We start from the raw sequence: 27972 nt of genomic DNA, 5'->3' as shown, positions 1-27972 counted from the left end.
GAAGCAGGGTGATGAGCAGGCAGAGATGGGGGAGATCAAGAGCTACTTAGAAGACAGACTGGCATCAGTGGTAACTCCTAGGTATGTGTGGGGGAAGGTGAGTGGGTAAAGAATGGTGCTACCAACTCTGGAAGGAATAGGGGTAGAAGAGGATGCTTTTATGAGGGAAAACGAGGACTTCACTTGGGGGTATGTTGGGGTATTGAGGTGCCTTTGGGACATCCAGGTGAGACGGAGAGTAATTTGGCAAGTGTAGAGCTCCACAGCTGGTCTGGGTCACACTGTGGGGCTCAATCGTGTGGGATCTTGGGCAGAGGAGAGGAAAGGAGTGAGGAAGACTGAGAGGGTCAGTGGGCTGGGAAGACAGTCTGGTTCCGGAAGCAATGGGAGGGAGGGATTGCACAGGCTGTCAAACGCACGTAAGAAAGAACTGAAAGCATCCGCTGGCTTTGGCACATGAGGTGGGATATTCCTGCTGTTAACCTGATACGTATCATTTTGGATCCTGAGTTTTTAAAAGAAGTTAGAAATCTAAAAGGTGGTCAAAGTCAGGAGAATAGCCAATGTTTCCTTGTTTTCCTTAGGCTATGATTTCCTCATAAGCCTCTCAATTATTTTGCAGAAGCTGGCATCTGACCCTCGATGTAAAGGAATGCCCCTTTCCAGCTTCCTGCTGAAGCCCATGCAGAGGATCACCCGCTACCCCCTCCTCATCAGAAGTGTGAGTGTCCGGCTGGGAGAAGCAGGACCCTTTGAGGTTCACAGAGGCTGATAGTCAGGGAGCCTCCAAATACACCAGCCACCCACCCCATGGTCCTACTCCACTGTCTGATGGACCAGGCACCGTGTGTGTGTGTGTGTGCGCGCGCACGCGCCCATGGACACACATGCAGTCTGAAGGGATAAATCCTTGAAGTGGGCAAATAAAAGAGGTATCCAGGGTCATTTGGGTTACCTGTCCTCCCCCTTCCCAGGAAGCTCCCTGGCCTCTCGGGGTCATGAATGTATGTTGTCTAGGCACGGCAATGGCCTCTAGGTCTCCAGCTGTGGAAGGAGTCCACAGTTAGTATGACCTTGGGGTCCAGTCTTCCTGCTGAGATCTGAATTCATCTACCAGCTGAATGTGTAGCCCAGATGTCCCAGCAGTCTCCACTCAGTGTCCTAGACAGCTCATCGTCCCCTGGCTGTACCCTACCTCAGCTGGCTGACTACACAGTCCCTCTACAATTCCACTCATCTTTCTGAGACAAACAATGTTGGCCTCTCGAGCTGATATGCCTTCTAAGGAGAAGGCAGACTTTCAAAGTATTATTCCACAGGTAATCATTGAGGTAATTTTAATCATCTTACAAAGAAAAACAGTAGAAATAATATAAGACTGTTGCTTTTATTGATGATGCCTTGATCTCTGGTCTGTAAACCATGTTAACTCAATATAGACCTTATGTTACAGAGCTAATGTCACAGTTCTGATACCAAATGGACCCGTTAATACACATTAATCCACAGTCCCTTACCTGAAATATTTGGGGCCAGATGTGTTTCAGAATTCAGAGTGTAATTCAAATGCTGTATATTACATGACACCCCAACAAAGCCTGGGCAGCACCAATAAGCAACACATTAATAGTCCTACAATGAAATTCATGAATAATCACTATAAGTAGACTTAAAAAGTACATCTCTTCAGTTTAGGTCAAGTTTTGCCACTAAATGAGTAATGAAAAAAGCTTTAGGCTTTCAGAGCTTTTTCACATTTTGGCACTGTAAATGAAGCACAGGAGTCGTCTACTGATGGGCCCGCTAATTTCCAGAGGGACCACACAAATTTGCATCCTCTATCCCTTTACCTTTGGAACATTAGTGTGAAGTCACTTTCCAATGAAATGAATGCATTTTCCTACATGCTGACAACATGGTTTTATTGTGTTTTTTCCGTGGCAGGGGATTCATTGCTTTCAGCAGATTTCTCAGAAGGATCAATGACCCCAAAAATATAATGAAATGTTGCTATTCACCAAGTTAACATACTTTTCAAAGGTGCAGCCAGTTTATACTGGAGGGTTCACCCTAAAGGCACATGGCTTAAGTTACTAGGGGAAGTAGGGAGGCACCCTTACATATACAGCCTATCCCCAGACCCAGCTAGAGAGCCACCAGAGACCCACAGGGCACTTGGTCCACGTAGCGCTTGGCCCACCCTCTTGTCACTGAGTCACCTGTCTCCCTGAGAACTCAGGGGCCCTGAGCCTCTCAAGGGTAAACGACAGTCTCGCCCACTATTGTATTTCCAGCGCCCAGCACCCAGCTGGCAGGGCAGGTGGAAGACGTAAGACATCCCATATGACGCAGCCCCCTCTCTTCCAGATTCTGGAGAACACCCCAGAAAATCACGTAGACCACTCCTCTCTGAAGCTGGCCCTCGAGCGGGCAGAGGAGCTCTGCTCGCAAGTTAATGAAGGCGTTCGGGAGAAGGAAAATTCAGACCGACTGGAGTGGATCCAGACTCACGTGCAGTGTGAAGGTCTCGCGGAGGTGAGGCCTGTGGGGCTGAGCTGGGTGCCGCCAGGCAGGCTCTGGGTGGGGAACCAGGGTCGTGCCTTCCCCTAGTGTAGACAGCCTACGCCTCCGCTCAGCCCATGCAGACGCACCATCCTGCCCATTCTTGGGTTGTCATCTTCCTTTCTCATAAAGACAGGTGTTTTGAGTTCTTTGAATTCAGCCGGTAGAATCAGTATTCTGTGGTTTTGTAAGTAATTATTTTCACTGTGCCAGTTTGAACTTTGAAGAGAAATAAATGTAAGGATCTTTTGTGTAAAAGTGAATGATTACAGCCACATTCCCACCTAGAAGGGTCTACCGCACCTCCCTCAGGTCCAGGGCACTGGCCTCGCCAGGGGTGCTAGGAGTTACAAAGTGACAGTTTCTTTCTCTTTAAGCAACTTGTTTTCAACTCCCTCACCAACTGCCTGGGTCCCCGCAAGCTCCTGCACAGCGGAAAGCTGTACAAGACCAAGAGCAACAAGGAGCTGCACGGGTTCCTCTTCAATGACTTCCTGCTTCTCACCTACATGGTCAAGCAGTTTGCTGTTTCCTCAGGCTCGGAGAAACTTTTCAGCTCTAAGTCCAACGCTCAGTTCAAAATGTATAAAATGGTAAGTGTAACGTTCCTGGCAGTAGCATCAAGAGCACAACGAGGTGTTTCCTTTAAGGACCTCCGTCCCAGCCTGAGCCTTTCCTGTCCTCATGGGACTCTCTCCACCTGCCTCCAGACGGCTCACGCTTCCTTTGTCACTTCCCAGGGAAGAAGCCTAGTGTGGCTGGGCCTTCACTGCCCTCTGACAGCCACCAGCTGGATTCCAGCTATGGATTCCAGCTTCCTTCCCAGCAAACACGATGTGTGATCCCGCCTCCATCCACATTCAGCATCGGGTCTCTCCGTAAAACCAAGGCTGACATGAAGGGTCAAGTGTCAGTGCCTGGAGGAGAGACCCTGTCACGTGAGCTGTCACAGACACTCGGAGCTCCTGTCCCCACTTTAGTAACATCTGATCTACCCTAGATATTTACTTTCACGAAACAGAGGCAGTTTCTTTTCTCCTAAGTAAAGGACTCTGGAAGCTGTACCCCTCTACAAGGCTCTTCAGAACAGACAGTTCTCTGGACGTGGGAGGGAGGAGTGTTCTGACCCATTTCACAGCCTGTGTTTTGGCCCTAATTCTTTCAGCCCATTTTCCTGAATGAAGCCTTGGTGAAACTGCCCACAGACCCTTCCAGCGATGAACCTGTCTTCCACATTTCTCACATTGACCGGGTCTACACCCTCCGGACAGACAACGTTAATGAGAGGTCAGTCCTGACCACGCGTGACCTGCCTTGGGGCCTAGGAGAAAGCCCGACCTCTCCCTCCACCGTAAACCCACCTCCAGCCCGTGCTCACGCCCTACTCATTCCCCCTCCACCACAGTCCCACTGGCAGGCCTCGGCTTAGACGTGCCAGGTTACCGCAAACGCCTCTAACACACTTCCCTGCTTCCAGCCTCTCCTCGGGATCTTCTGAAGTGGGAGAGCCAACACCTCACTTCCTACTGCAATCCCTCAGGGACAGTCTGTTCTCCTTCGCCTGCTCTCTGGGGCTGTCCCGTGCCTCTGGGTCTCAGTCCCAACCCTGCACTCCAGCCGGATTGTCTGCCCTCCCCCACTGCCCTCTGCATGGGTGCCTTCCTCCCTCCCTGCCTGGCCAGCCACGTGTCCTCTGTCCTCTGGGTGTAGCTCCTCCTCCGCTGTGTGCACAGCTCTCTGTGCAATAGAACCTGTCATTTGTCGTGCTGAGCTGCCATTGCATCTTCCATCTCTGTGCGCCCAGCACCTGACAAGTGCCTGGTGCCGTCAAGAACTTTCTAGAAATTCTCAAGCTTGATCCTCAATTAGCAAACAAGTCCTTCAGTTGAATTACTGTGAAGTCTATGATTGGGAACTTCTCAAAGCCAAGGTTAGCGAGCACAGAGCTCTGGGGCTCCTGGTGGACCTGTAAGACGTGTGAGAAATCTGCCCGATGGCGCTCTCTGCTTCTCCTCCAGGACGGCCTGGGTCCAGAAGATCAAGGCGGCATCTGAGCAGTACATCGACACTGAAAAGAAGAAACGGGAGAAGGCTTATCAAGGTAGTCGGGGGTGCCTGGGAGGGTTGGAACCAGCCACCAGGGGGCCCTGGGCACTGGGCGGGGTCCCGGCTTCAGGGCACAGGCTGCTGCTCCTGCAGTGAGAGGATAAACAGGGACAGCCTGAAAGACCAGACTTGCCGCGAGCGAGCTTGGCAGAGCCCGCTGGCCTCCCGCAGGTGTTTCAAACCTCCTGGGGGCCTCCCTGAGCCCCCCCACTGCCCCCTACACAGACAGGGGTCATCCAGTGCGAGCCCTGGGACCTCCCTTCTCTCTGTGGCAAAGTCTCTGTCCCTCCGCCCCAGACACGCTCTTCACTCCTGTTTCCAGGAGGAGGGGTCTGTCCTTTGCATAACCAGCCCCACCTCTGCTTGGTCCATTTTGCTCCATCAAACTTCACTTCTACGGCCTGTTTCCCCTCAGCTCATCCACACTCTGCTCCTCCTCCCCCCCCACCCAGCCTCTACCCCAGCCCTCCTCCAGGTCCAGCCAGCCTCCCTCTCCAAGCACTGGGGCCGGGACCCCACACTCAGAGCCCTTCACCCCGCTTGCTGTCCCATCACTCTGTGCAAATGGCTTGCTCACACGACGTCAGTGACCACCCCCAACAACTTGGCTCGCTTTCCCCAACAGCAGGAAATTGAGGCCCTTCCCTCCCCCGGACCCCATGACACCCGAGGGTCCTTCTAACCATCAGATCTTTCATCTCCTTCCTAGCTCTGCTTCCTCCCACCGTACCCCGGGAGTTCTGAGCCTCTCTCCCTAATGTCACCCCAGCTTCAGCAGTCACAGCTGGCCTGCTGTCCCTGCAGCCCCTGCTCTCCAGAAACACCTGCACCACTCCTCCCATGGGATTAACCTCCTTCCAGAAGTAGCTCCTCCCGACAATCTCAGTGGACGGTAGTTATTGTCCTTGGGCGCACACTGGAAATGTGCTCTCCGACCACTCCCTTCCCCCCGCATTTCTAGACAGTTGCTGAGTCCCGCATGTTCTCTCCATGGTTCTCTTCCCCATATGCATAGTCTTGTCCTCTCCTGGTGGCACAGCCCTATTAAGACCCTCCAGTCTCCCACCAGGCTATGGCACGAGGCCCTTCCCTGACCAGTCCTCCCACTTAGGTTCCTGGCTGCTGGAGTTGCAGCTCTTTATGTTTTTTAACTCAGGTTTCCCTTATTTTGTTATATACTCTTGAAAGGTACATGTAAATTGGCTTTTGCTAATTGAATCTTATTTTAATGGTACTTTAAAGGCATGCTATTGAAAAATCAATGATTGAATCTTTTCAGAAAGCATATAATGATCTAATTGGTCAAAGATAAATCAAAGTTTTTCTTTATTAGTTTTGCTTAACACCATTATCTGTACATATTGTTATGCACTTTCCACGTGTTCCATTCTTTAGACATTTATTACTTACTCTGTGCCAGGCCCTGTGCTAGGCTTAACTGGGCCTACAAAATGAATATGGCCCAGCCCTGCCTTCAAGGGGAACTGAATGCAAGTGCCTGCTGGGCGGGTGGGCACATACGAGGGGTGGGCCACTTCTCACAGAGAAGGTTCTACTTGCCCTGAGCTTTGAAAAGTCAGTAGCTCACCAAGCAGCTTTTCTGTTAGTTTTTAAACCCCTAAGGGCAAACCCTGCTTAACTAACTTTATAGTTACCAAGATAATCTGAGTTCCTTAACTCATTTCTCTCCATATTAAAAGTGTTTCTGAGTACCTCCTTAAATAGAATAAGGTCTTAAGTAAAAGTTTATAAGCTAAAGTGTTTACATGTAATTGGAATTATGGTGAGCGGTTAAGAAAGTAGACTTTGAGGACTTCCCTGGTGGTCCAGTCCACTTCCACTGCAGGGGGCACGGGTTCAGTCCCTGGTTGGGGAACTAAGATCCCACATACCACGCAGCACAGCCAAAAAAAATAATAATTAAAAATAAAGTCTAAAAAAAGAACGTGGCCTTTGGTATCTGATGTTTTAAGTTTTGACTTTGCCATTTAGAAGCTCTGTGACATAAGCATGTTATAGTCATTTCTAAGACTCAGTTTTCTCATATATGACAATGGCAGTTATAAAGAGCTACCTTGTAGAGTAAATGTGCAGTTTACATAATGTAACTTATGTAAAAGTCGAGCACATGCCTAACACAAAGTAAGTATCCAATAAATATTAGCTGCTTTTAAGTGCTGAATGAATATAATGTATGATGATGTTATTACTGTTACTTCTTGCTAGGCAGTTGAGGGGTTAATACAAGGATGAGTAAACAATCTGTGCTGTGCCATGGCCCCTCCTGACAGAGGGGATGGACTCACACAGAAGTTCAGACCCAGCAGGCTACGGGATGCACAGAGGAGGGAAGGGATCCGGGAGGTGAGGTTGGACCTGCATGTTGAAGGATGTGTAGGATGCTGATGGGCAGAGATGGTGGCGAGGTACCCCAGCAGGCGACACAGCCTGGGCAAAGTCACAGAGCAGCCAGATGCTGCCAGGCCCAGTTCAGTGGCAGGTGAGGCTGGGGAGTGCTGGCGTTGGTCAGAAAGACAGACTGTGAGTACCTACAGCTTAGCGTCATCACTGTGCTGTCTGCATTCTCAGAGAAGAAATTAACATCACTCGTCTTCCTCTTTTGTAGCTCGCTCTCAAAAGTCTTCAGGCATCGGGCGTCTGATGGTGCATGTCATTGAAGCTACAGAACTAAAAGCCTGTAAACCAAACGGTAAATGCTTATTTCATTCAACTGGCGTGGTAACTACCCTGCTCTTTGCTGATGACTCTTCTGAACATTGAATGATGGGACACTTTTAAAAAGTCAGTATTTCCAGTGCCTCTAAAATGGTTATTGAACCAATATTATTATCACTCTAGTTTCCCAGTAAATACCGATGCCTCCTTCCTCAGTGCTTCTGAGTGGAGAAAGCAGGAAGCAAGCTGCACTGACACATGCTCATGGGGAGCAGCCCTGGCGTTCGAGCCCACACAGTCAGTCCCTCCCCAGGTTTATGATGCTGTCAGCACTGGGAACAGAGACCACAAGGCAGACGCAGACCCTCAGGCAGTGACCCCTGCGGCCATGGTCGATAGAGAAACATCTGTTTAGATCCTGCTTCTGCTCAAAGGAGGCCCTACTGTCACATGCCACATGTATACTGGTTTGTTTTTGTTCAGGAAAGAGCAATCCATACTGTGAAATCAGCATGGGCTCCCAGAGCTACACCACCAGAACCCTTCAGGACACACTAAATCCCAAGTGGAATTTTAACTGCCAGTTCTTTATTAAGGATCTTTATCAGGATGTGCTGTGTCTTACCATGTTCGACAGAGACCAGTTTTCACCAGATGGTAAAGTATAACTTGGGGGGTGGGGGCGGGGATATGAAGTTTCCCCCGTACTCTAGGATCTGGGGTCTGGAAGCAGGGTGCTCAGCCTTGTTTTCACCCCAAGACACCTAAGGGCAGTGACACAGGCCATGGTCCTCAGCAGCTCTCAGTGGCTGGCTGCAGGTGGGGGTACCTTCTCAGGGGAAAGGGGGGTGGCCTCAGGTGTGTTTCTGGTCTTTGACCCCAGTCACCCCTGCTTACCTAATGGAAACGCTGTGCTCCTGGCACCTACTGAATGGGTGAGCCATTCCCTGACCAAGGAGGCTTGGATTCCCAGCAGTCTGAGTTTCCCTCACACAAATCCCTTGTTCTGCATGCATCCATCCATTCACAGTATCCAACAGCCATTAACCAAAAGAAGCTACTTGTTTTGAATTTGAAAGTTTTATGAATCCTGTTTCAGACACTCCTTCTGTGATAGTTTTTTTTTTAACAAGACTTTTGACTCTCACTTGTCTATTCACCAGATTTCCTGGGTCGCACTGAAGTTCCAGTGGCAAAAATTCGAACAGAACAGGAAAGCAAAGGCCCTACAACCCGCCGACTCCTGCTGCATGAGGTCCCCACTGGGGAGGTCTGGGTCCGCTTTGACCTGCAGCTTTTTGAGCAAAAAACTGTCCTGTAGGGGCCTTAGGGATCTGCTCACTAGGCTGGGGCTGGAGAAGATAGATAGCCGGTGCTGTCCCTGAGCTGGCGGAGCGTCACGCCGCTTCATCCATCACAAGGCCACGCGTGCTGGGGCCTCTATTTTATTGCACACTAAAGCTAGCAATCTATGCAAACATGACCTTCCCTATAAATAAACCAAACCCCACAGCACAGTGCCTTGTATTAGTGTTAACATGTTCGGCTGTGTTTAGATGCCAGGATTTCCATTTTCAGGGCTATAAAAAGTATTATGTGGAAATGAGGCATCAGACCACCAGACGTTACCACTTGGTTGAATGTGTCCACTGTGGGTGGTTTGGGTGACGCTGTAACCATTCCACACCACGTGACCTCCTCTGGGTCACAGCCACTCAGGAGGTGAAGGACTGGGAAGAAATGCTGCAGCCTCAGCGTGGGAACAGATTATGGAATAGTGTCCACTTGTGCACTGAATAAAAACAGAACTTGATCATTTTATTCCTGATTAGATTTTTATCATTCTCTGCTGAGACAATATAGTTTGAAATCTAAGGGGGAAAGCTTGATTTACTTTAAATACTGTGAACTCTAATGATGCGGAAAATATTTTTCAACGTTAATTTTCTGAAGTATAAATTATTTATGTAAATTCCTTGTTTTTGCATGTCATAGGACATGCATCTTTAAGCTTTATCATTGCCAATATGTACAGAAAGAATAAAAATATAAGTTTATGAATGTAACTTCAAAGCCTGACTGATTTACTTTCTATGTGAAAGGCTTTTAAAAGGTAATTTCAGGGGTTGCTTGTAATGAATCCAAATCTCCTTTCTGCAACAGTGAGAAAAACCAAGGACAGAATGTGGCAGGGGAGTAGTCAGGAGACCCCAGAGCCTCGTCTTGACTGACTGCCATTGACTTGCTCTGTGACTCTGGTCACTTGACCTACTGTTTCTGGGGCTTGGTTTCTTTGATGGCTAGAATGGATGATCTCTGTGGGAGCTAGAGCGTTCCCTTTTGAGTGCCTCTGTTTGCCTGGCTGAGTAGACACCTCAGGGGTAGCTTAGCCGTGAAGAAAATGCACAACTATCAAAGATCATCAGCAGGTCCCTCAGCCCCTCCAGCTCCAGAAGCACCTCCCTCCCTCCCCCTGCCCCCATGCTGTCAGAGACACATCCACACCTGTCAGAGCTGTTTACTCAGCCTCTGGATTTTGAAATGTGAACTCTGTCTTGAACACTGATAAAAATAAGGTCTTTCTTACACACTAAATCCCTGGGTTAATGAGTACAACTGGGAAAAGATCTGCCTTTTGGAAGGAATCACACAGGCTGCAGAAGTCCTGATTTCTCAGGGAGCAGGTGTTCTCTAGCAGCTAGAAGGAAAGACTCAAATGTCCCTCCACCATAGCCCCTGTTTCTGCCTAAACATAATCACTGGACAAAGAAAAACTGGAAAACAATTCAGAATATTCAAGGAAAAAAAATCCATCATTCCAGGTATTGACCCTGGGCACTGATGGGCTAAAACACAGACCTAAAAGAAATATGCCCGTGTCAAAGGAAGAGACACTCAATATCTGAACCCAGACAACTAAGAATGTTGCTCAATTTAGGGATAGTCTGGCTGCTCAGGCTCACGCTCAGCTGCACTGAGCAAAGCAAACTGCTGATCTTCTACAGGGTTCTGAGACTCGAGCTGTGTTGGTTATGGAGGCAGCTGTGGGCTGATGTTCACAAGTCTGCCTCTGACCAGCTGACTTTCAAAGCATACAGCTGCCACTGATGGGTCAGGCTTAAAACCAGTCCTGGGGTTACCTGTGACAATAGCTATAGGATAATCCTTTCCTGGGACTGTGGGACTTCCTCACTGGGATGAACTGTGGCTAGTGCCATGTCTCCATGTCTAGATATGTTAGCGTTCTTGTGGGACTTAGGACAGAGGAGACTGCAAGAGGTGAGTCAGACAACTATGAAGTTACAGAGGATAGTTAATGGCAGTACTTCCAGCAACTCCAGTCACCCCCTTTGATGGAGGAACATGGCACTGCTCCTTAAGAAATCACATTCTCTCCTGACAAAAACGGGAGCCTGATTTCTGAAGGGCGAGGAAGGGACTACCTTACACTACCTACCCCTCTGGGGGAAGGACTGAGTGGCTGGAGGAGGGCCCAGCAGGCCCCTCCTGTGCTCTTCAGGATCAGGGTGCCCAGGCGGGCAAGCGGGACAGCTCCACCCTCTGAAAGGGGACCCAAGTTCTGAGCAGTCTAACATCACAAAGTCTGAGTGGCTTCGAGGAGAGCGTGCGCCCTGGTGAATGACCGTGTGCTTTGGCACCAGAGGGACTGGACGTGGGATAGAGAACACCGCCACTTTCAAACCGTGCAGCTGACCTGGAGCAAGTTACCAAACCTCTGAGCTTTGTGTAATGGGAGGTGATAATACTACCTTGCTGGGAAATTTTTTAAATGAATACACAGTACCTCACGCAGTTCCTGATTCACAAGGAGAGCTCAATAAACAGCAACTTATTATTTGGATAATTCCTCAATTTAGGGAAAGTCTGGCTGGTCAGGCTGAGCTGCACTGAGCAAAGCAAACTGCTGATCTTCTACTTTCTATTTCTTTCTTCTGTTTTTCCACTTCTGGAGAGAAAAAATGTTGGCAGCATTTTAACTGTTGTAGAGACACTGCAAAGTAAAGGTCAGCAAAGCTTTGTTACAAACAGCCCCTTATGGGGCGCAGTTACAGGGGTGGCCAGGTGCCGCCCCAGGACCTCTGCTGTCATCACTCTTCCTTCCACAGGCTGTGACCCCCGCCTCTGCTGGCCTTCCCCAGCCGCCCAGGATCTGGGTGTGGGCCGTCTGGTTCCTAAAACCTATTGACAGAAGAGCTGAGTGTAGGGTGGGGAAGAGGGGCTCACGGGACAGGGAGGAACTTCCCGGCTGCTGCCAACTGACACTCATCTTCCAGGCAGCTTCCCAGCCAGCCCTCCCCTCACCTTAGCCTCACTCTGTCTGGGGTCTGCACCTCTCAGACAGGGCTTCCCGTGTCTCTGGACACCACACAGCACTAACTTTCTGTGGCGTGGCAGAGGTGACCAGCTGTCCATGAGACGCCAGCTCTCCCTGCCACTGTGCTCTGAGCAGCAGGGACTACTCTTGCCAGCACCCTCTGCCCCCTGCAGTTAGGGGCCGCCTTGTGACTTGGTCCTGGGGGCCCACCTACACCCCCAGGGCAGACCTCCTCCATGACCTCTTCCCTTTTCAGGTTGACAGGAATGAGTTCCTGGGGCAAGCTTGGCAGCCAAGTGCTGGAGATGAGAAACGTTCCTTCAGCCAGGCGCCCGAAAGACTGCATGAAAGAGGGACGGCCTGCCAACCTGCTGACCCACCGGCTCTGGTACGGGAGCAAAAAATAAACTTCCAGTGTACGTAACCCACACTCCACTTTTTGATCTCTTGGGAGCAACTGTTAGGCTGCCCTACCGTAAGGGCCTGGCTGACCACAGTCACGTTCAAACCTGACTGAGGGGCTGGCTCCCCGTGCTCTCAGATAGAATTATGCTCAGAGGTAACTTACCACATAAGAGGCATCCGTTTCTCTCTGGACAGACGGGAGAACAACTGGATTGGGTAGGAGTTGGGTCACAAAATACCTATCTAACAAGGTTTTCAAGCTAGAGAGAAGGACAGCCCCCCCACGCTTTGTGTGTGGTGGAGGGAAGGAGCCAGGCTGGTGAGTGAAAGGAGAGACGCAAAAGTCTACAGTTCGCTCAGAACGGCAGGAACCCACTACCTACCAAGTGCCCGAAGCCTTCCCTGGAAGCGTCCTAACCCTCAGGCTTTAGGGTACAGGGTGTGGGAGAGAGGATGGAAGGGGAAATAGACCGTGAGCTGTCAGCTGTGCCAACCGGGGTGTGAGCTCTAGGTAGGAAATCTGTGCATGGAAATTTCCTTCATGTAAAGGCCTTTCATATATATAAACTATCATTTTGCCCTAATTTTTTTTTTAGTATAAATTTCATTTCAAAAGATTCCCACCTACTGTGACCAAACTATGGAGAACAAAATTTTTGGTCTGGTTTGGATGTAATAAGCAGTAAATGGTAGGAAAACGGCAGGAGAGCAAAAACTCAGAAAAAAAGAGCTGAGGATATCTTAGAGGGAAGATCCCCTCTGGCCACGTTTTCCCTCACCTTATGAAGGGCACAATCTGTCCCCCAGAAGTGGGGTCCGGGGTCCCACAATCTCCTTTCTGAGTGTCTTCACCCAAGGCTCTCCTGCTGAAGGGTGCCTGTCCATGCAGCAGTACTGAGCCCAGAAGAGACCCCACCACTTCTTCTTCATGAAATAAATCCTCCTTCTGGCTCCTCTCTCTCACTCCCTTCTTTGGCTACTACTGCCTGTTCTGCCCTCGGAGTCTGTCTGAGAAGAAGGGATTTGTCAATGGATTCTGGACTCTGCTTGCTATCTGTCAGATGTTACACAACTTTGCCATCCCAGCCCTGTTCCCCCGCAGATCTCTGCTCACCAGACTCTTCTTTTCATGCTTTTTACTCTCCTGGCCAAGCTTCGAGGAATAAAACTGCCTTTCAAAAACAGTCTGACTTAGGTCACTAGTCGTTTTCTCTTTATCAGGCGGATATTTCTCTTCTGCACAGACAAGCTTTTCAGGACTGCAAAGAAAAGCAGAAAAAATTTATCTTAACTCAGTATAAACAGAATTGTACCATTCAATAACTGTCTGAAAATTAAGTTAATGAACTCAATACTCACTTTATGAAAAAGAGAGACTGAGAAAACATCACTTGGTAGCTGTCTATCAATCAGTCTGCCCCACCCACACCTCTGCTGATGCCACTCTTAGGCAGTAAGTCATATGACCTTCTCAGGCTGTGGCTGAGGCACCTGGCCCAGAGCCTCAGTCCCTAGAGTTGTAATTGGGACAGAGGGGCTCCAGGCAGCCTTAGAGGGCTCAGAGCAGAAAGGCAGGACCAGGGCATCCATTTTCCAGGACATGCACAAGAAAGCAGAGAAAGAGAAAGGAAGCAGGTTCACAAAGAGAAGCTATGACGAATGCCACATAGTCCCAAAGAGGAAAGGACTGGCCTCATGGTCCCTCAAGTGGCCTATCTTCCTGACTGCTATGGTCTGAATGTTTGTGTCCCCCCAAAATTCAGATGTTGAAACACAACCCCCAATGTGATGTTATTAGGAGGTGAGGCGTTTGGGAGGTGATTAGGTCATGAGGGCAGAGACCTCATAAATGGGATTAGTGACCTTATAAAACAGGCCTAAGAGAGTTCCCTCACCCCTTCCACAGTGTGAACCAGAAAGCAGGTCCTTACCAGACACTGAATCTGCCGGCACCTTGATCTTGGCGTTCCCTGCCTCCACAACTGAGAGAAATATATTTCTGTCATTTATAAGCCACCCAGTCTCGTATCCTGTTATTGCAGCCTGAACAGACAGAGACACTGACTGTGGCTTCCATGACAGACTGATGCTTTCTAACATACCCAGGCCCCCTTGCCTTTTTTTTAACTTGAGAAGGACTCTGCTTTTTGTAATCAAACTGTCTCTAACATAGCCACCTTGCTCTTAAGTCCTTTTCTTACTTTATTGAACAGCCACCTGAGGCACCTCCAGGAGTGTCCTCTCAGAATGTTTCCCAGGGCTGTCTCCACTCCTGCCCTGGGAAGCCCAGGCCCATCTAGAGAAATCACCTCCTCCTTCATTCCTCCATTCCTTCCTTCCTTCCTTCCTTCCTTCATTCATTCATCCCACAAGCATTTACTCATCATCTACAATGTTCCAGCTAAGTGCTGGGAGCACCAAGATAAGTTAGCAGCCCCTGCCCTCAAGGGGCTTCCTGCAGAGGCAAGAGGCAAATGGGGGAGGTAGAGGTACATCATCGTGTGATAATCCTCTCAAGTGCTGACTTGACCCAGATATTTCTGTGCTTTAGTATATTTCTTTTCTTTAGGGAGTGGGGATTTTTTAGAAGAAGCCAGAAAAGGTGGCAGGGCTCAGAGGGCACCTTATGTGCTATGTTGAGTCTGGACATTATTGGAAGGGTTATGGGAAGCTACTGAAGGGTTTTCTGTTGGGGAGGGGTGATCACTTCAAAAAGATGGAGAGGTAGAGAGTCCATCAGAAGAGACAGACCCAAGGGCAGAATACCAGTTAAGGAGCTATGACCATCTATAAAGGCTGAGGAGCCAGAGAAGGGAGATGAGGAAATAAAGCAATATAAAGTCTTTGTCTTGTTAGGGGATGGGGAGTTATATAATTATTGACATTTAAATAAAAATATTTGTTAAAATTGATAAAGAAACCATGAAACCAGAAATGGAACATAAAACTTCCAAATCACAAGAAAACAGAAACAAAGTAGTGCTGTTCATTCCAGCAAAACTCAGGATGGGGGATAAAAAGGAAACACCAAGAAAACACAACAGGACTTTTTCTTTTTTTTCTTTCTCTTTCTTTCTCTGTTTTTTTTTTTTTTTTTTTGGAGAATTTAGAAGTCTGCACAGACTAACATTCCTGCTGCAGAAACTAGAGAAAAATAAAAAGAATTCACCTCCTCCCAGCCCCACAAAATTCATATTTTAAAGTCTTTGGACAGCAGTGTAAACAATTCCAGAGAGGAAAGAGCCCTTCCAGAATGAGCTGGCAATCTCTGGCTACTCTGTGCCCTGGGAGCTTTGGCCAACATCAGGTAGCAGGGACTGACTCCTCCATGCCCCCGGCATACCTTTGGTGGATCTTTCCTCCCAGGCCTGGTGCTGTCCTGGAAGGTGAGTAGTCAACCTTGTTCTGAACACCACCCCACCCTGGGGAGGGGGGAGTCAAACAAGGGCACTTGAAATAGGTCCCCCCAGGCCCTGAGTATAGACAGCCTTCCCCAAAACCCATCTGAAAAAGAACCAAATAAAACGCTAGAACTATAAAAATAAAACAATTGAAAATAAGAACTCAGTGGGTGGGTTTAACAACAGATTATTAGACACAACTGAAGAGATAATTAGTAAAAATACCTAGTATCAAATATGGGGCAACAAAAAGGATGGGAAATACACAAGAAAGGGTAAAAGACAGGGAGTACAATGAGAAAATGTAAAATATGTTTAACTGGAGTACCAGAAAGAAAGTAGAGAGAGAATATGGCAGAGGTAACAATCAAAGAGAAAATGAATGAGAACTTCCCAGAACTGATTGAAGATATCACTTTACAGATACAAAAAGACCCATGAATCCTGAGTAGGATAAATAAAAAGAAATCCGCATCTAGAAACATCATGGAAAGCTACTAAAATCAAAGACAACAAGAAAATCTTAAAGGCATCCAGAGAAAAAGACAATTATCTTCAAAGGAACAACAGTAGGATGGGCAATTGAAAGAGCAAAAGACAGGGGGATATAATATATGTTGAAAGAAAATATCTGCCAACCTAACATTCTTAATCCTGTGAGAACAGCCTTTAAGAATGAAAGTAAAATCTTGAAAAGGCTACATACTGTGTGATTCCAACTATATGACGTTCTGTAAAAGGCAAAACTATGGACACAGCAAAAAGACCTTTACCTGCATTTGCTACGAGTTTTGCTTCCCACAGGCCTTGCAGAAGCTTTGGGCTGCTCTTTTGGAACCACTCTGTGGAGACTGAAAGTCAGCTGGGGCAATCTGTCATACTGCCTGGCCTTCTCTAGTTCTTTAAATTCTTTTAAGGTACATCGTTTTCCTACAGGAAGATAAAAATCTAAATCAACACTTTTAAAGTCAACTCCAGTCACTCTTGGGGTAGGAAATCACTTGACAATTGAAGTCTCTAAAGACAAAGCCCCATGATCACAAAGTACCCGTCTTGTACTGAAAAACAGCCCTCCGCTCTTCATCCAACTCTTGCTGTCTTCTAAACAGAGGATCACAGAACGGTGGGACTGTAACCTGCGAGAAAATGACTCTTTGAGGACCCAAGTACAGTTTGTATTAAGCATTTTAAATCTGTCTGAAGCATTCGAGTGTGGCCTTACTCTATACCAACTCGGCTGAGAATAAGGACCCAGGAATAACGTCATACAGAGCAAGGGAAGCGTAAATGCCAGCTGCCTCACACTAGGATATTTCCCTGAGCCTTAAGTGGCTGAATGGAGCAAGGGCCACCCAAAGAGGAGACACATACTCCTGTTCAGAGTTCTACAGTATCACTGCATCAGTCAACAAATATCTGCTAATGCCACCATGTGCTGCATCCCAGCAAGGTCCTGTCCTTGGGGATCTCTCAGTCCAGAACAGACAAGTCATAGACAACGACCACCTTGTCATGAGAGGCGTCAGCTCGGGTGCTTTAGGAGCACAAAGCAGAGCCCTAAGCTGGCTTGGGAGGAAGAGCACCCCCTTGGGGGCTGACCACTGGTCTCTAAGGGCCCGTGAGAACCACAGGGCAGGAGAACATCAGTGTGCTGAGGGTCAGGGACCAGCTACAGAGGTCGTGGAGGAAGGTGATTTTCTCCTCCCCCATCCTAAGTATAGGCTTTAGACAGAGGGACTATTACCCCTTGTTTACTTCCCCACACACCTGACCTTGACCCAATGCTATTTGCAAGGACAACATCCACTGAATGAGGAGACAGCATAATGACTGCCCAACACAATACAGTGAGTCCCCCAGAGCCAAAGGAACCTTCCTATCTTCACAACCATGATCTGCCTTGGTTTCCGGGAGAAGCAAAATAAACAACTTTTGTCTTCAGAGCCACACACATTTTTTTAATGAACAGTATTATCAGATGGTCACTTTTGCTACGCAGGAGTAAAAAACCTGAAACCTACATCTCAAAATTTTAATGCCTATATTGTCGGTTTAAAATGTGAAGTCTCATTACAAGTTCAACTACTGGCTCCCTGGGCAGCCTTTCTTGCATCCCTCCTTTCACCTCCCCTAGAAAGGAGCTCTCCCTGCGCTGGTTCTGTGACACTCTCGTCACACTCACTGCCCACTTATCTTCCCCTACCTCCTGGGCTTCCAGTTTGCTGAATGTGAGTGGATGGATGAACGAATGAATGGACGAATTATCACACACATGCAAGTGCCTTTTTCACAATGTCAATTCCCAAGTAGTCGAAATCACTTTGGGTTCCTAATCTAAAACTCTGAGGAAATGCTTTTGTGAATTTTTTTTAAATGAATGCAGAATAACTATGAGACTTCTAAAATGACCAGGTTTTCCCCAACCCCAGAGCTTCTAAGAATAAATAGGTAAAAGTAAGAAACTTACTTACCTTTCCGTAATTTGAGTCATTTTTTGTCATATAAAAAGGATTGTATACTTCAGGATCATAAAAGTCTCCAAATATAATTTCCTTTTAAAAAAAAAATACACTTAAGAGCAAAGCATTACATTTAAACGTGTTTTTGCAAGATTCAAAAAAGCCAAATACTTTATTCCATTTCTTATATAAAATCATAGATTCAAAGGATTGGAAGAAACCTCAGAAGTAACTGAGATTGCAGTGAGTCCACCACCTTCTGGGAGAAGTAATCATCCAGCTTTAGTCTCAAGTCGTCCACTAGCCTTGTCTGAGAACCTTCTGCTGCATTAGGCAGTACTCTCTTGGTCATTCTAACCACCAGAAAGCTTGTCCTTAAGACAGAGCTGAAGTCTGCCTTGTCACTGCCAGTTCTCCCCGTGAAGCAACACAAAACACATCTACCCTTCATCCACATGTCAGCCTTTTACAATATGTACTTAAAGGTTTCATTTCCCCTTGTATCATCTCTGCCTTGGGCTAAATATGCTGTACTTCTTTCCACTTTTGCTCCTGTGAAGTGCTGTCCAGCTCCACCCTCTTCTAAAGGTTCTGTAACTGGTGACTATCCCCAGGTGGACAGGTTAGGCCTGATGCTTCCCACTGGAAGCACTGCCTCTCAATACAGCCTAAGAGCTCAGATGGTTTCTTGGAAGCCAGCTCACATGGCTGACTCACATTGAATTTACTGTCATTTTAAATCTCTTGGACTTCAACGCATGGCTTTTCTAAGGCATGGCTTCCCCATCCTACACTTGTGTGATCACATTTCTGGGCATACTTGTAAGACGTTGCACTTTGGTTTCAAAGTGACCTGGATTCAACCTTGAGCTCTGTCTCTTAGGGCATTTAGGAAGAAGTAGTTAACATACACATCCAGAAATTTTGCTCAGTAAATATACCTAAATGCTCTAACATTCCAGTCAAACTACTCTAGATCTCTGCTAAATACCTGGAAATTTAGGTAGGCCTTTATTTCAAAAGAGGGTCCTGATCTCAAAGTTAAAATAGAAAAATCTTCCATAGAAGAAGCCAAAATTTTGTTCTTGTTTTGTAAAACCAAACTGAGTAACAGAGGGTATAAACTGGTGATCCCTTCACCTAATGGTTGGCTAACTCAACAGCCATGGAAACCGCTTCTCCTTCGCCCACAACGTATTAGAGAGACTGGAAAGGGACACACTCTTTCCTGGCTCTGCTTTTAGCTAGGACTTGGGGTGTGACCCAGTTATGGCCAATGAGACCTGAGGGGAAATCTGCTAGGAGCTTCTGGGGACTCTTTCTGCTTCCTGATCAAAGGATGAGATGAGGTGTAAGAAAAGGACCCCCTGGCATCATTTCTCACCCTTTCTTCCTGCCTTGAACACAGACCTAATACCTGGAGCTGTAAGCAACCAAATGTGCTTTCAAATGTGAGGGTGACGGGCATAAACTGAAAATATTCAGGATAGCAGAATAGAACAACAGGAAAAAGCCTGGATAATTAATGACATTGTTATGCTGCCAGAACCCACCATGAGACCACCTATCCCTCTATTTCTTATTAACGAATAAATGTTCTTATGGTTTAAGCCACTGTTATTCTATTAACATTTACCTAAAAGTATTCCTGATAAATCTGGTTCCAAATCAACACTTCTATTCCCTCTACCTGGAATTTCAGGTCGAAAAATGCAGTAGGTTGTATTACAGTTCCATGAATTCATCTTAGATACAAAAATAAATTTGAGACTCTTTGCATCAATGAAAATGCTGACCCAACTTTTCAAATAATGCTTCATTAAAAAAAAACTCTCATGGGACTTCCCTGGTGGTCCAGTGGTGAAGACCTGCACTTGCACTGCAGGGGGCACGGGTTCCATCCCTGGCTGGGAAACTAAGATCCCTCATGCTACATGTCTTGTGGCACGGCCAAAATAAATAAATAAAATAAATAAAAATAAAAACCCCATGCTCCAGTGATTCTAAAGCTGCCAAAAAAAAACAAAATTTCTCATACCGTTTTATTTGTGTGTTTTAAAAAATATTCAGAATTCTCTTGTTTTGTTTTTTCCAACCCTTTATATGAAATTACTTTTTCCATAAGTCTCTGCTGAAGAGGCTTTGCAACATTTTCAGTCCATTTTTTATGTAACAACTCTTTTCTTCTTTCCTTAAAAACATCCACATGCTGAAAATACGTATCCAATCTCTAAGGAAGTGATACAAACAAGGAAAACAAATTATTAAGTTTTCCATTTATTTTCATTTGAATAAGTGGTGGGGGGGAACACTTGTTCCCACTCCTAAGCTCTCAGCACATTCAGGCTGCAAAGTCATAGAATAAGATATTTGAAGAACCGTATAAATTTCAGAAAGAGAACCTGAGAGCACAGAGCAGAAAGAACCCATGAACAGTTCTACACAACTGTGCCTCCAGATTAAACCACATCCAAACCACTCCTAACTCAGAAAACTCCTGCTTCTTTTTAAGAATTCAAAGCATTCCCTGGTCACCATTCCAGGTCTCCAGCCTTCATCATCAGTAAAGACTGTGATAAAAGTGGTAGAAAGAGCACTAGACTTGCGTCAGCACCTCTCTCTCTCTGACTCTTTTATAAAGGAGGGTAAACCCACCTACCTCTTTTGATGCTCAAATGAGAATATATGTAAACTTCCTTTATAAATTATAAGTCACAGTACAAATGTTAACGTATTATATACCAAATTTCAATCCCTCTCACTGAGATGAAAACCTCCTTAAGTTTATTAATTCCGGGCTTCCCTGGTGGCGCAGTAGTTGAGAATCTGCCTGCCAATGCAGGGGACACGGGTTCGAGCCCTGGTCTGGGAAGATCCCACATGCCGCGGAGCAACTGGGCCCATGAGCCACAACTACTGAGCCTGCGCGTCTGGAGAGCCTGTGCTCCTAAACAAGAGAGGCCGCGACAGTGAGAGGCCCGCGCACCGTGATGAAGAGTGGCCCCCGCTTGCCACAACTAGAGAAAGCCCTCGCACAGAAACGAAGACCCAACAGAGCCAAAAATAAATAAATAAATAAATAAATTAGGAAAAAAAAAATTTATTAATTCCATAGTGACGATCAATACGGATTGGTCATTATCCTTAAACACTAATTCATCTCTCGTGGCTTTACATATTCCCACTGTGATGTGGGAACATATGAGAGAGAGGTAAATTTTAGGAAAGAATTTCTATTCAGTACCAGGACAAAGATGGGGAGCAGTTAGAACAATCTCTCAGATCCCTTAAGGATAGATCTGGGACTCCCCACCTCTTAGTGATTCTGCAAGGATATGGCACAATCTCAGATCTATGTAGTATGAATGGGTGATACAGAAGAGGTTCATTCTCCCAGAAAAATGAATCTCTCTGACATGGTAACAGCCTCTTGGCCACACTGCTCTGTATCACTCTTGCTTACCTAGAACACACTTGGAATCCACTCTCTGTAGCCAACTCTTACCTTCGCAACATAATTTTCTCTAAATAATATCGCGTATACAGCTTCATCAATGTCTTCTCTAGCCAATGCCTAAAATTACAGAATTAAATGTAAGCATTTAGATCCTGAAGAAACAAAGCAGTGACAAAACTCAGTGTATTTTACCAATAGTTTGAGTGTAAATCTAACATCTGTACCTCAAAACATATTTTGTAACTTTTTATTACGGAAATTTTCAAACACAATTCTCCATGAACCAATCACCCAGGTTCAACAATGATCAACTCAGAGTTGATCTTATTTCATCCAAATCCCTACTCACTCCCCTGCCCCCCACCCAGATTATTTTGAATCAAATCCCTTACATCACACCATTATTTTTAAAGTACCAAGAAAGCTTACTAATTAAAGGGATCCTCTATAAAATGAAGCCTCTTTATAGGCAGTCTGTAGGTATGTTTTAAAAGCCCTTGAAGTTTCCTGACTTCTGCTAGGTCTCTTTATAAGTTAAAACCTATTTATAAGTCAAAACTACAGAAGTTTGATTTAGTTCAACAGGTCCAGAGCCAATTAGTTGGGAACTCCTGGCTGAGGACCAAGATGGTCTTACATCTAGGGACTTGCTGTTTCCAGTTTGGGTAAAGCTGACGCACTTAAATCCTTACTTTAGGGCTTTTCATTTGGATCACTATGAACTGATCTTCCAGCTTTTACTGTTATAGAACTAAGTAGGGACAAATAAAATTCAGCATCTGGAAGAGAAATTCTGTTACCTAAAGAATTATCTGGTGTAAAGTGATACAGGTTCTTAAAACTATGTTATTCAATCTCTGGCTCGTCTTTCAGTTCTGCCACAATGAGTGCATCAAAATAAACTAAACCTCAAACTCAAATACCAAATCTGTGACTAAGAGAAATCTCAAAAGGGAGAGTTGTATTTTTACCCATATATTTAACAGCTTCACATGAAATCTAAAATGATATTCAGACAGCTAACTAGGGTCTTCTCCAAAATACAACTCTCTTGATAATATAAACAGACTCTTGCTTTAAAATAGTCTTCTTACACTTATTTTAAGATGGAAATTGAAAAATCATGTAAAACCATTAAATGTTTTCCCCTAATACAACACAAATTTAGAATAAATCAATTTATCTGAAGTAAAAACATACACTGACAATCATCTTAAGAAATCACATTTTTTTAAGCCATCCTATTAACATTATTAGCAAATTTATACACACTATTGGTTGTCAGATTTTTGAACCACCTTTTTTTCTTTTAAGGAAATAGTTTTTGATAGCTCCTTCTTGGTGATTTTGTCAGAAAATATAAGGAAGATGTTAATGATTTCTAGCAGCACTTTGGAAATCCACCTTTCTGTGCACGCGCACACACACGCGCCCGCGCACACACACACTCTCTCACCACTCTTACTGCCACCACAGTAAAAGGGGTAAAATAGAGGAAATATCCAAGAGCTTCTCTATAAAATAATGACTTCATGAGAAAATCATTGCTTTACCAGACCCTGGAGTATCAAGAATTAACTAGCAAGCCCAGACCTGGCTTCCCCCGCCTCTCCCGGAGGGCAGCTCAGGGACTGCTGTTTACCCACAGCCCGCCCTGTTGCTGTCCTGACGCTGCGGTGACCACGGGAAACACTACAACCACCCTGGGCCAAATGCAATCCCTGGCCATTCCCATTCGGCGAATTCTTTGAGAGCCAAGTCTATGCCAGGCGCGGTTCTAGTTCTGGGGAAAACAACTGTGACTAAGACACAATAGATCCTAATTTCAAGGGATTTATGTCCCACCACCCAAAGGCGACCCCCAAATGCTACATTATTTTACCTCCATCAAAGCAACTGACTCGGGTTCTGGCCCAAAATGTTTATCATAGTTGGACATTTTCGTGGCAGCCATAAATAAGAGAATCCCCGAGGGGAGAAAGAGTAAATTGAGGAGATAGGTGATTACAGTTGAAAAAGTGAGGCCTTTCGAGTTCAGAAAGCAGTGTATCCTTGCTCTGCCACTTAGTAGACCCGGTAAGTAAAACAAACAAAAAATAAGTCCTCGGGGCCCCTAAACCTGTTTCAAAAAGGGGGTGATTAGGCTCCCCGACCCATGGCCTTAAGGACCCAATCAGGCAACGCCTCAGGGTCTGCCCGGGGCTGGGCCCCCCTGGGCCACACCGCCGAGGGGCTGCCCTCTGCTCCCCACCTCGGGTCTGCGCTCGGGGCGCTCCGGGGCCGGTGGCACAGCGACTCACTGTTCTGGGAGGGGAAGGGAAGCTCCTCTAAAAACAAATTAAAGCACTACGCTTAGACCCCAGCCCCTCTTCCCGCAAGCCCCCTACACCTCTCTCCACAGGGGGGGCGGAGAGGAGGAGCCGGTTCCCCACCGCACCCCCGGCTCAGCCTCGCCGCCACCCCAGCCCCTCCGCGCGACGCGCCTTCAACCGCCGGGCCTTCAACCGTCCAATCCGACACCACCCCACGTTTTAGTTAAAAATATATATATATATAAATTTCGGTCATGCAAATTAGTCCTAAAGAGAACTTACCATTTATCCGTATGATCCAGGGCTACAAGTAGAAGCGAGGATTTTTAGTGCCCCTTTTACCTAAGGAAAACAAAAGTCTCTCCTCCTATGCTCCAGGTCCTACTAAGTCTTCTGTGACTAGGAGTCAAACTCAACATGAGCCAGAGGGGTAATCAAAATGAATTTTTGTAACTTGGCAGACTCAGAATCAGCACGTGGGTAATCAAAATGAATTTTTAAATTTTCTAAAGACTGTTGGAGAAACCTGGGGAGAATATGTGGGTGTGGATTTTAAAGGTGCCTGACAATTTAGGGAAAGAGCAAGTGAATTGAGATGGGCGCTAAGTAAAGTAGCTATTAGTATTGTTATTGTATCTTTCAGGCAACATTTCTTAACTCCTGGGGGAAATACATTTGCAATAACTGTCAATATACAGTACTGTCATTTCTTAATTATCATACAGACGCTGGACTCAAAAGATGAAGTTTATTGCAGATGCTCTTCTTAGACACAGAACAATTCTTGAGTGCCTTTCCTGGTCCTCATCCTGAATGATTCCTGCTGGCCGATGCCTTCCTTTGAAGCAGCCTTCTTTTGTGTCCTCTTTTACCAGTCAAGGCTCAGGGTGTGTGCTCCTTGGTTGCTAAAACCTTTTGAAAATGACAGAAAAGTGTAACTGATACAGGGATGAGGGGCTTACAAGAGCAGAAAGAATTCCTCTGCTTTAGCTGAGCTGATCTCCCTGAAACCTAGCCCTCCTGTTGGCGCTAAATGACTTGGAGGCAGGGTCCCCACCTAAATCTCCTGACTCAGCCTCTCCTCACTCTATCTGGATTAAGAAACAAAGAGCTTCTGGGACAGAGCCAACCCTATTATAGGTGGGATAGAGCACTGATGTGTGATATGATTTGAGGGACCCCCTATGGTCCTGCTTTCTGATGTCAATATGTCTGGAGTGCTAATTTACACTAGGATTATTGTGATTTATAAAATACTAGGTTCCTTTCTTCCCTTCTCTTTTCAAACCTCTGAATCTCTGTCCACCTTCACTATCAGCTGATGGATGACCTTCTGACTTACATGAGAAAACGAAGTAAACAGAAGTAAACAATCTTCCTTCACAAAATTCACCAAGCTGGTTTCATCTAAGTCTACGCCCTCTGCCTTCCTTCCTCTTATAATGATGGATTGTCCTGACCTCAAGTCCTGGATCCTACCTCTCCACAGGTAAAGGAGGTGGGAGGGTGGAGGAATGGATGAGGGAGAGTATTTTAAGTAGAGAAGTCAGAGAAGGCTTCTCTGGAGAGATGATGTTTGTGCAGAAGTCTGAGTGACCTGAGAAAAGGAGACATGGAGAGATCTGGGGAAGGAGTGTTCCAGGCAGACGGACTGGCAGACGCAAAAGCCTAAGATGGGAGTGAGGTTGGCGTGTTCACAGAACAAGAAAAGGAACATAGTGAGCGTGGAAAGAAAGGCAGGTGATAAGGGTGGGGAGGAGGCAGGTGCCCAATCGGATAGGAGGTTTAGAGGCCATGATAAGGAGTTAGAATAAAATTCAAGGTGTGAGGGGAAGCCATTAGAAGGTTTTGAGTAGGGGAGAATTCTGATCTAATTAACATTTTTAAAAGAATATGGTGCTGCATGGAGAACTGATTATACAGGGGCGAGAGCAGAAGCAGGAAAACGAGTTAGGAGGCTAATGCAATAGGCCAGGTAAGATCACAGAAACTTGAACCAGTGGTAGTAGTGAAGAACTGAGAAGTGAACGAGCTAACAGAGCTCGTTACCTATAAGACACAGGAACTGAGTGAAAGCAAGAAATAAAAAATGACTCCTAGACTTTTATCCTGGGGGTCCTTTTTGGATTATAGTCCTATTCACTGAACTAAGAGAAATTTGGCAGGAAGAGGGGCAGAAGTGCAAAATCAAGACTAATCCTCGGGACTTCCCTGGTGGTCCAGTGGTTAAGACTCCGTGCTTCCACTTCAGGGGCCACGGATTCGATCCCTGGTAGGGGAACTAAGATCCCACATGCCACGTGGTGTGGCCAAAAAGAAAAAAGAATAATCCTGTTTGGGGCTGGTTATATCAAGAGACCCATAACCAGTACAGTACATAAGAAGGGTGTGTAGGGTATGATTACAAAGCAACTTATTGTATTTTTTTTCCTCACTGTCCATTTAAACCCGTTTGGTTGGGTAGTTCTCCAGCAACTTCCTGTTTTATTCTCCTCATTGTACTTATTACCAGCTCAAGTGATATTACATATTTGCCTGTTTATTGTCTGTCTCCCATCAAAATGTGAGCTCCTTGAGATCAGAGATTTATCTGTTTTGTTTACCTCTAGTCTCCAGCCTTTCAAACACTGCCTGGTTCAGAGAAGGTTCTTGTTAAAATTTGAGGAAGCAAGCAAGCAAGCACATGGGAGGATACTAAAACATGACAGTAAAAGGAGTGAAACCACAAAATTAAGTCTTAATATGTTTACTGTGAGTTAAAAAAAAGTAGCCCCCTTATCCTTTAGGAGTAGGGAAATAGAGTCAGAAAAGAAGAATGATAGATTGACTGTACACTCAAACAAACGAACCATTTCCCTACTGATCTCTAACTGGGAGATGGGGAGGATAGGCTGTGACTTCTCCTTCAAATCCACTCCTAGAAGAAGCTACACTCCAGAGACTTGGGACACAGGGTGTAGAGAAGAGAACTGAAGGGAAGTGGCCCCTAGACCGGGAAGCAGTAGGCTAGCCTAGACAAGTCAAATGGCACCAAGTTTAACCATAGTCACCTTAGGATGAGAAATCTGTGCTCTGTGAACAACTATATTTCTATACATTTTACATTTGGGGACTTTTATTTTACTTTTTAAACTTTACTACTTTAATTTAGTATATGGTCCTTTTGAAAATTTTTGCCTTTCTTGGCTAAATTAAGGGGAACAAAATTTGGGGCCTGGCTTGGGTGTGGTAACTGGTAAATGTGGTAGAGAGATGGTAGAGATGGTGGAGGGATGGAAGAAGGGCAAAATCAGGAGAGGGAGCTAGGGAAATCCTACAGTCCACCTTCTAGAGGATACCTCTATTGTGCAGCTGCCAGGGGCAACTCTCTTCATTCCCTCTGAATCAAGGACACCTGCCTCAGTTTCTTCTACTCACTCCCTTTTGGCAGGGGGAGAGGGTAGGGAGGGTGGCCCACTGCCTCCTGTCTTCCGGGAAGACTGCCATACAGAGAAGTTGTTCCCAGCTGCTCAGATTTTGGTATCAGCAATTGCTGCCTTGTGTATTACAAAATGGAACTACACCAGCTCTCACCGCAACCTGGTCCTCATCCCTGTCTACCTCCTAGCTCGAGAAAGTTCAAGGAAGAAAAGTGCCCTTTAGAGTTGGCCTCTTTGGGACTTGGATTCTATCCCTCCTGATAACATAGAGGTTCTTTTTCCAGAAAGGATGACCCTGTGTTTCCAGAGGGAGGAACCAGAAAGAAAAAAATTACCCTATCAACTCAATTGTAGCATTTACTATTTTATTTAAATTTGAAGCTGATGAGTTCTATATGAATTTACACATTTTTATGAAAAATAAACCCAAATAAATAGCATTACCTTGCTCTAGTAACATTTTCATCTGAAATTTCATTGCTGCTTAATCAAATAGCTGAGTGAGGGTTCTCTGGCATATATGACCCCCTCACAGAGGTGTCCACTGTGGCTTCCCCGGGAAGGTCTAACTCTATCAAAGACAAATATGCCTCTTTCACCTCGATGCCGTAATTGGTATGCTTCCCTAATTCATGGAAGAAAATATAATCTTCCTCCTTCCTCCAGGGGGAGCTCATGAGTTTAAGCCTCTAGTTTAAGTCCCTAGGTACTCCAACAATGCAATATTCTCCTTCATATCTGAGTCACACTCTGCTATAAAAGACATTAAAGGACAAAACCTCTCCTTTTATACAATATATAAAAATTAAATAGGATTAAGATGTTTATTATCCTAAAAC

The 27972-nt window shown here is 45.9% G+C and overlaps 2 protein-coding genes across 12 annotated transcripts in view; one reads left to right on the top strand and one right to left on the bottom strand.

The window, feature by feature from the left end:
- ITSN2 (intersectin 2) overlaps positions 1–9261 on the top strand; it is a 160032-nt gene extending 150771 nt beyond the window's left edge. For all 3 annotated transcript variants that reach the window (XM_068563921.1, XM_068563920.1, XM_068563922.1), the window contains exons 32-39: positions 623–721; positions 2368–2535; positions 2940–3155; positions 3728–3849; positions 4581–4663; positions 7295–7378; positions 7828–8001; positions 8508–9261. In XM_068563921.1, coding sequence (XP_068420022.1) covers positions 623–721; positions 2368–2535; positions 2940–3155; positions 3728–3849; positions 4581–4663; positions 7295–7378; positions 7828–8001; positions 8508–8665 — 1104 coding nt within the window. In that variant the 3' untranslated portion in view covers positions 8666–9261. The remainder of the gene's footprint in view (positions 1–622; positions 722–2367; positions 2536–2939; positions 3156–3727; positions 3850–4580; positions 4664–7294; positions 7379–7827; positions 8002–8507) is intronic.
- The window catches only part of FAM228B (family with sequence similarity 228 member B), an 86191-nt gene continuing 59587 nt past the window's right edge, over positions 1369–27972 (bottom strand). For 6 of the 9 annotated variants that reach the window (XM_068563929.1, XM_068563925.1, XM_068563931.1 and 3 more), the window contains 3 exons: positions 23997–24626; positions 21409–21519; positions 20090–20175 (listed from right to left, as the gene is read on the bottom strand). In XM_068563929.1, the coding sequence (XP_068420030.1) occupies positions 24620–24626 (7 nt within the window). In that variant the 3' untranslated portion in view covers positions 20090–20175; positions 21409–21519; positions 23997–24619. Of the gene's footprint in view, positions 4631–7217; positions 7365–11149; positions 11312–13199; positions 13345–16259; positions 16417–16534; positions 16623–17957; positions 18039–19983; positions 20176–21408; positions 21520–23365; positions 24627–27972 lie in introns of those variants that run through there. The other 3 variants (XM_068563934.1, XM_068563933.1, XM_068563926.1) reach the window with 3 other exon arrangements.

The sequence above is a fragment of the Eschrichtius robustus genome, chromosome 15, assembly GCF_028021215.1.
Source record: "Eschrichtius robustus isolate mEscRob2 chromosome 15, mEscRob2.pri, whole genome shotgun sequence".
NCBI lineage: Eukaryota > Metazoa > Chordata > Mammalia > Artiodactyla > Eschrichtiidae > Eschrichtius > Eschrichtius robustus.
This window is presented reverse-complemented; position numbering and strand designations above follow the sequence as displayed.